The 8,576-nt window shown below is 44.5% G+C and overlaps 1 protein-coding gene across 1 annotated transcript; it reads right to left on the reverse strand.

The window, feature by feature from the left end:
• Positions 1-403: 403 nt before the first annotated feature.
• Positions 404-8,279, reverse strand: LOC116747145 (nuclear RNA export factor 2-like). The gene is made up of 12 exons (XM_032618944.1): positions 8,225-8,279; positions 8,020-8,114; positions 7,569-7,637; positions 7,430-7,485; positions 7,179-7,286; positions 7,014-7,072; positions 6,790-6,905; positions 6,652-6,694; positions 5,934-6,006; positions 5,210-5,392; positions 584-644; positions 404-448 (listed from the first exon to the last, which is right to left on the reverse strand). Exons 1-12 carry the CDS (start codon positions 8,277-8,279, stop codon positions 404-406), a joined length of 963 nt encoding a protein of 320 aa, XP_032474835.1.
• Between the last annotated feature and the right edge of the window lie 297 nt (positions 8,280-8,576).

Consider the following 8,576-nt stretch of genomic DNA (forward strand, 5'->3'; position numbering starts at 1 on the left):
CACGTCCCCTCTCATCAGAATTTATTGACAAACTACCTATGGAGTCAAGCCTGATATATCTGCTAGGGATTGCCAGGGTCAATGGGGGTCGGGCAGTAAGGCAACCAAGGCCTTTCAGGCCTGGACTCACTGGCTAATGATTGGGGCAGGGAACAGCAATGCAGAACACACAACATACAACATGCAACATCACTCTTTATTATGAAAACAAACAGCAATTGTGAGTGTGGAAAATACAGAAAAAACTGACCCTTCAGTTGGCTATGTTACCTGGCCTACAAGGTAACTCTGGCTTCTTTGTCGGCCAGGCCTCCAACCCTGTTCATGGGCATGGCCTGAGGCTGGAGAAAAGAGAAACAATGATGAGATGGATGAAGACAAAGACGGCATCCAAGCACTCCTTTTAGGGGATTTCTTTGAAGGCCTCTTCTGGGATCTTGCACTTGGTCTGGAGAGAAGGAGTTGCGATGTCAGAAGAGCCAGCTCCCCAGGTTCCATTCTTAGGCCACCGGCCTCCACCTTCTTGGCCTCCCTGAAGGCCCAGAAACATTCATCTTTAACCCACTTGATTCCCAGACCTCACCTTAAGCATACTGAAGACCTGACCAGCTCTGGTGTAGTTCCATTTGTTGTCCTGAAGGTACCTGCAGTGGGAGAAAAACAGGTGATCTCCAGTAGTACCACAGTAGAGTCACGCTGACCATGCAACGACACCGCTAAATCTATGCCACTTTCTTGCTGAGACACATGTACCAGTATGAACACTATGTGTAATGACGAAGAAAGACCCAGTGAAAAGCAAACCATCTATCACTAGCATTCATGCCCACTAGAATTCAAAACACAAAAGTAGAGCTGTGCAAAAGAACAAGGGAACTTAATATACACTGATCAAGGAAGATGTTCAAGAAAATAACAAGTGAAAAATTTTTTTGCTTTTGTTTTTGTTTTGTTTTCCCTTCCCCCTCCCCGTGTCCTCAAGTCCATTCTATGTCTGCATCTTTATTCCTGTCCTACCCTTAGGTTCGTCAGAATCTTTTTTTTTCTTTTAGATTCCATACTAGTCTTTTTTTTTAACATCTTTATTGGAATATAATTGTTTACAATGGTGTGTTAGTTTCTGCTTTCTAACAAAGTGAATCAGTTATACCTATACATATATCCCCATATCTCTTCCCTCTTGCGTCTCCCTCCCTCCCACCCTCCCTATCCCACCCCTCTGGATGGTCACAAAGCACCGAGCTGATCTCCCTGTGCTATGCGGCTGCTTCACACTAGCTATCGATTTTACATTTGGTAGTGTATATATGTCCATGCCACTCTCTCACTTTGTCCCAGCTTACCCTTCCCCCTCCCCGTGTCCTCAAGTCCATTCTCTAGTAGGTCTTCATCTTTATTTCCATCTTGTCCCTAGGTTCTTCATGACCTATTTTTTTTTAGATTCCATATATATGTGTTAGCATACGGTATTTATTTTTCTCTTTCTGACTTACTTCACTCTGTATGACAGACTCTAGGTCCATCCACCTCACTACAAATAACTCAATTTTGTTTCTTTTTATGGCTGAGTAATATTCCACTGTGTATAAGTGCCACATCTTCTTTATCCATGCATCCGATGATGGGCACTTAGGTTGTTTCCATCTCCGGGCTATTGTAAATAGAGCTGCAATGAACATTGTGGTACATGACTCTTTTTGAATTATGGTTTTCTCAGGGTATATGCCCAGTACTGGGATTGCTGGGTCATATGGTAGTTCTATTTGTAGTTTTTTAAGGAACCTCCATATTGTTCTCCATAGTGACTGTATCAACTTACATTCCCACCAAGAATGCAAGAGGGTTCCCTTTTCTCCACACCCTCTCCAGCATTTATTGTCTGTAGATTTTTTGATGATAGCCATTAAGTGAAACATTTTTAAGTACAAATTTCCAGCCATCTTTTTTTGAGATATAATGTACACACTATTTTAAAGAATACAAGTCAGTGCTTTTTAGGATATCCACAAGATTGTACAACTATCTAATTCCAAAATAGTTTTATCACCTTGAAAAGAAACTCCTTAACCATTAGTGATCACTCCCTATTCCTCCCCTTCCCCCAGAACCTGGCAACCACTAATCTGCTTTTGGTCCCTGTGGATTTGCCGATTCTGGACATTTCACACTATATTCAACTTTTGTGACTGGCTTTTCATTTAGCATAATGTTTTCAAGGTTGATCATGTTATGACATATATCAGAACTGTACATTTTTATGAGTGAATAATATTCTACTATATGGATGTACCAGATTTATTCATCCATGCATCAGCTAAAGGACATTTGGGTTGTTTCCACTTTTCGGCTATTATCAATAATGCTGCTATGAACGTTCCTGAACAAGTTTTAGAGTGAACGTATGTTCTCATTTCTCCTGGTAGATACTTGGGAGTAGGATTACTGGGTCATTTGGTAAATCCGTGTTTAACATTTTGAGGAACTGCCAAATTTTTTTCCCAAAGTGAGTGCTCCACTGAACCTTGATACCTGTAATATATGAGAGTTCTAATTTCTCCACATCCTCACCTATGTTTATCTTTTGTTTCATTGATTAAAGCCATCTTAGCGTATGTGAAGTGGTTGTTTTGATTTGTATTTTCCTAATGATTAATGATGTTGAGCACGTTTTCATGTGCTTGTTGGTCACTTGTATACAATCTTTAGAGAAATATCTATTCAAATCCTTTCCCCATTTTTAAATGGGATATTTATCTTTTGATTGTTGAGTTGTGAAATCCTTCAATATTCTAGATAGTAGATCTTATCAGATACGAGATTTGCAAATATTTTCTCCCATTTTGTGGGTTGTATTTTCACTTTCTTGATAGTGTCCTTTGATGTACAGAAGTTTTTTACTTTTTTTTTTTTTTTTTTGCGGTACATGGGCCTCTCACTGTTGTGGCCTCTCCCGTTGCAGAGCACAGGCTCTGGACGCACAGGCGCAGCAGCCATGGCTCATGGGCCCAGCCACTCTGCGGCATGTGGGATCTTCCTGGACCGGGGCACGAACCTGTGTCCCCTGCATCGGCAGGCGGACTCTTAACCGCTGCGCCACCAGGGAAGCCCAGAAGTTTTTACTTTTGATGAAGAGCAATTTATTTGTTTTTTGGTTGCTTGTGCTTTTGGTGTCATATACAAGAAACCGTTGCCTAATTCAAGGTCATGAAGATATACACCTCTGTTTTCATCTAAGTGTTTTTTTATATTTTATTGGAGTTAATTTACTTACAATGTTGTGTTAGTTTCAGGTATACAACAAAGTGAATCAGTTATATATAACTCCATTCTTTTTCAGATCTTTTCCCATATAGGTTATTACAGAATATTGAGTAGAGTTCCTTGTGCTATACAGTAGGTCCTTATTAGTTATCTATTTTATATACATTACTGTGTATATGTTAATCCCAATCTCCTAATTTATCACTTCCTCCCCCACATTTCCCCTTTGGTAACCATAAGGTTTCATTTTGAGAACTGTGAGTCTGTTTCTGATTTGTAAATAAGTTCATTGGTATTGTTTTTATTATATTCCACATATAAGTGATATATGATATTTGTCTTTCTCTGTCTTACTTCACTTACCCAATCAAAAATTGGGCAGAAGATCTAAATAGACATTTCTCCAAAGAAGACATACAGATGGCCAAAAAGCACATGAAAAGATGCTCAACATAACTAATTATTAGAGAAATGCAAATCAAAACTACAATGAGGTGTCACCACACACGGGTCAGAATGGCCATCATCAAAAAATCTACAAACAATAAATGCCGGAGAGGGTGTGGAGAAAAGGGAACCCTCCTACACTGTTGGTGGGAATGTAAATTGATACAGCCACTATGGAGAACAGTATGAAGGTTCCTTAAAAAAACTAAAACTGGAGCTACTGTATGATCCAGCAATCCCACTCCTGAGCATATATCCAGAGAAAACCATAATTCGAAAATATATATGCAGCCCAATGTTCATTTTAGCACTATTTACAATAGCCAAGACATGGAAGCAACCTAAATGTCCATCGACAGAGGAATGGATAAAGAAGGTGTGGTACATATACACAATGGAATGTTACTCAGCCATTAAAAAGAATGAAATAATGCCAGCTGCAGCAACATGGATGGACCTAGAGGTTATCATACTAAGTGAAAAAAAGTCAGTAAGAGTTTTTACAGTTGTAGACTCTACATTAGGCCTTTGATCCATTTTGAGTTAATATTTGTATACGGTGTGTGATTGGGGTCAAAATTCTTTTTTTTTGCATGTTAATACCCATGTGTCCTAGAACCACCTGTTTAAAAGACTATTTTTTTCTCCATTAATTATTTTGGCACCTACTGAAAATTAATTGGCTACAAGTGTCAGGGTTTCATTCTCGACTCTCAGTTCTATTGCATTCACCTATCAAATGTCAGTGTCATGCAGTCTTGATTATAGTACCTTTGTAGTAAGTTTTGAAATTGTGAAGATCAGGACTTGTGAGTCCTCAACTTTATTCCCCTTCAATATTGCTTTGACTATTCTGAGTCTATTGCATTTCCATGTGAATTGTAGAATCACCTTATCAATTTCTGGAAAGGAGCCAACAGTGACTTTGATAGATATGGTGTAGACTCTATAGACCACTTTGAATAGTATTACCATCTTAACAATATTAAGTCTTCCAGTCTACAAACACAGAATGTCCTTCCATTTTTTTGAGGTTTTGTTTAAGTTATTCCAACAATGTTTTGAAGATTTTAAAGTATAAGTTTCTCACTTCTTTAGTTACATTTCTTTCTAAGTATTTATTCTTTTTGGTTCTACGATAAACCAAATTGTTTTCTTAATTTCAATTTAGGATTTTTCATTGTAAGTGCATAGAAATACAAATGATTTTTGTGTATTGATCTTATATCCTGAGATTCTGCTGAACTTGTTTATGTATTCTTACAGTACCTTAGCAAATTTCTTAGGATTTTCCATATAAAAGATCATGTCATCTGAGCATATTATTTTTAAAATGCTTCACATATATCATCATAAAATTAGGATACGTTTTTCATGAGCTTCCTTTTTTTCTGGAAGCAAAATACCCAAATACTTATTTTCCCAAATTGTCTGTGTGTTCCCTTTTTAATTCCCTCATTCTCCCAGCTCTCTCTTATCCTCATGCACACAAAATACTCACTTCTGAGACCACTGGAGGTTCATCCTAGACTGAGTGGAGAAAGCTTGTACCATTTGCTGCTGCTCCCAGTAGAAACTGGGCATGGAGCTGGTGGAGGGTGTGGGTACTGGGATGGAGAATGTGCTCTTGGTCTTTTTAGGGCTGACATCCCATACAAACAGCTCGTCATTCATGATGAAAAGACTGGAGGAAAAACGGTCACTCAGAGAACTGGACAGGTGAACACCACCACACCCCTAACAACAATCTTGCTCCCACTGGCACTCAGCAACCAGATTCCTTCCACGTCCCTCCTATGTGTGTCTCCCAGGTTCCTTGACTGGTACCTCTGCCCCTCCCCACAGAGCCCACCTTTGGAGAGACTGTCTTTCACCTTCACTCGATTTATAGGTTTATCCCCAACCCACGGGCAATTTTGCATTTACACTTTACCACACCCCAAGGGGTGGACAGTTTGATCCCCATTCTTGGAAGGAGACACTGAGTCACAGAGAGGTCATGTGACTTGACCAAGGTCACACAGCGAGTGAGTGTTAGGTCAAGGAGATAATGCATAGGCCGATTCCAGAGCCCATGCTCTTCTTAACCACTAGGCTAGACTGCTATTGGGACCTCCCTGCTGGCTTTCCACAATACTGAGTAAACCTAAGATCTGCACCACCACATTCCCACGCACCTGAGCCCAGGCTGGGATGGACATTCCCGCCCACAATAGGGCTCTCACCTGGAATAGCTGGCAGGGGTACTGGTGAAGGTCTGGGTGAAGGCACGCACACAGCCCTGAGAACTTCCTTCCACTTCAACAACAAACAAATTACAGTACTCCTTACAGCTGCCCGTGCTGTACAGGCTCACACAGCGGTCCCCAGTCAGGGTGTGACTGGACACTCATGCTGAGAAGGCAGTTGTTCATGGGGGCCAGGGTGTCGGGAATGGGGAGGGCAACTATAGGAGCAGTCTGCGCCCAGTGACAGGGCCCCTGACGACCACTACACAAGTTCACGGGATGCATTTTTCACAGCCGCCCAAGAGGTGGATACTACTACCCCATTTTGCAAATGAGGAAACTGAAACCTTAAGTAACGGCCCAAGTTCTCAGAGTAAGTATCTGGGTTGAGAGCCACCAAACCCCACAGCCTGTATCCACAACGCTCAGGGTGTGCAGGGCAGACAGGCATGGACACAGCTCAGACCTGGATTGTCTGTGGGAAGCTTGAGGGCAGGAGAACACAGTGGGGAAGGGGAGGGGAGAGGAGGGGAGGGGAGGTGGGGGAGGGCAGGTGGGGAGGGGAGGGGTGGAATGCAGAGAAGGGAAGGGAAGGGACAGGAGGGGGAGGGGAAGGGAAGGGAAGGGGTCAGGGAAGCTAGGTGGTTCTGGGAGTGAGCCTGGCCAGGGGGAGGCAGCAGTGGGGCATCTGTGCTGGGGGTCTACACACACTCACCTGCCTCGAACACTCCAAAGACGGAGAAGCAGAGCATCGTTTCCTGAAAGGGAAGAGCCCAGGCGCCCAGTCACCACCTCCACCTCCCACCCACCTGCGGCTTCCTGGGCCCACACGAGGGAGGAAGCAGGCGCTCACCGTCTGGTACCACATGTCCACCACGAAGGAGCTGAAGTCATGCAGAGTCTTGGGCAACACACAGAGAGTGTGCACAATGACACGTTTTGTGTGCTTCAGCAGCTGGACCTGCAGGTCTGTGAGGGGAAGGGAAGCGAGCCAAGGTCAGGGGCTGCCACGCGCTGGGCCCTATGACTGACCCCTTCACCGCCCTTTCTCACGCAGTCCTCCCATCACACATTCACAGGGGTTCTTGAGCTTCTTCATATTCCTGCTGTCCTTGAAATACTCGCACAAGCTGCTTCTAGGAGACAAAGAGCAGCAGTGGGTGGTGGGTGATTGCAGGAGCTGGCCTGTGTCTGCTGGGGAGCCACACGGCCCAGGAGCACAGCCTGTACTGTGATACTCACGGGGCTGGGTCCTCGGGGTGGAAGGGAATTGTCAGGGAGTAGCAGGCCTCCTCGTGATAAGCACCCGCGAGAACCTGTCTGTCTCCATAGTCATGGATCAAGTAGTACCTAAGGAGGAGCAATGAAGACAGTCTATCTCTGTGGTCTGGACCTCAAATGACACTTGAAAACTCCCCTGAGCAGACCTGTGCTTAGGTGGCCTCACCTGTCCTAGCCCTCCCCACCTTGCTCAGCTTCCCTGAGGTACTTACTGCTGCAGGAATTGCAGGACTAGGCTCTTCAGCTCATCAGATCCAAGGAAGCTGCGCTGGAATCAAATGGCACTTGAGACTATGCAGTAGATAAAGGCTCCCTGCAACACCCCAAATGTTGTTTGATCCTCTTCCTCACCTTGCAGGGCTTTACTATGTAGGGAGTGTCAACATCAACGGTCACTGGTGACGGTAACTCCTGGCCATCCTGGAGAAGGGAAGAGGAAGTCAGGAGTGGAGACCAGGGGAGTGGCCCTGGATGATCCGGGAAAAGGATGGGCCCAGGAGGGTGAGGGTCAGAGGTCAGGTGTGAAAGGGCCCTGGATATTCCATGGGAAAGCTTACAGTGGATGTCTTCATCATGAGGTCCTGGAAGTCTCTAGTGTTATATTCAACTTGTGTGTGTGCGTGTGTGTACTTATGGGTATTTTTCCAGCAAGTATATCCGTGTCATTTTCAGGAGACCATGTCCCCCAAAATGGTTAAGGTTCTGATGCTAATATGTGATCTAGGCAAGACCCAAAGGGCTTGAGGGCAGGTGCAGAGGCCACCGACATTTGAAAGAGACAATGATTTTCGTAGGCACTTACCAGGTGTAACAACTTCGGGAAACATTCTCTGATGGCCCTGTCCAAAACCAAAAATAGAGAACAGGTGGTTGATAGTTCAAGGTTGCAATGCTTCCCTTGAGTTAAAACAGTAATACCATAAACAGAGATCAGTGTGTTCTGGCCAATCCAGCAGCACCCTTTGCCCACCTCTGCTCCTGATTTTAAGGGTTTTCGGTCCACTTGCCTGTTGAGCACTGAGCATCTGTCATCTTACTGTCTGAAAGGCACTGTCTCCTCATCTCTCTCAGTACCTTCACTTTAATATTCCTTCCCTCCCTCCCTTCCTCTCCTTCGCCTAGGTAGCTCCCACCCAGACTACTCGGACTCCCTTTTCCAGTGCCACAGGGACCAGCATTTCAAACCCATGCTGCAGGGCTTCCTTCTCCTCCCTCCCGTCCTCCAGGGCCCCACTGAAGGCTGTGGGGAGAAGAGGGGATGGAGTGGGAGCCCGGGGCTCTGTTACCTCACTGGGGGTCCAGCACTCTGGCAAGACCCCGACACCCCCCAGGGATGGCCCAGGATGCTGGGCCTGCGAG

This window comes from Phocoena sinus, chromosome X, assembly GCF_008692025.1.
Source record: "Phocoena sinus isolate mPhoSin1 chromosome X, mPhoSin1.pri, whole genome shotgun sequence".
NCBI lineage: Eukaryota > Metazoa > Chordata > Mammalia > Artiodactyla > Phocoenidae > Phocoena > Phocoena sinus.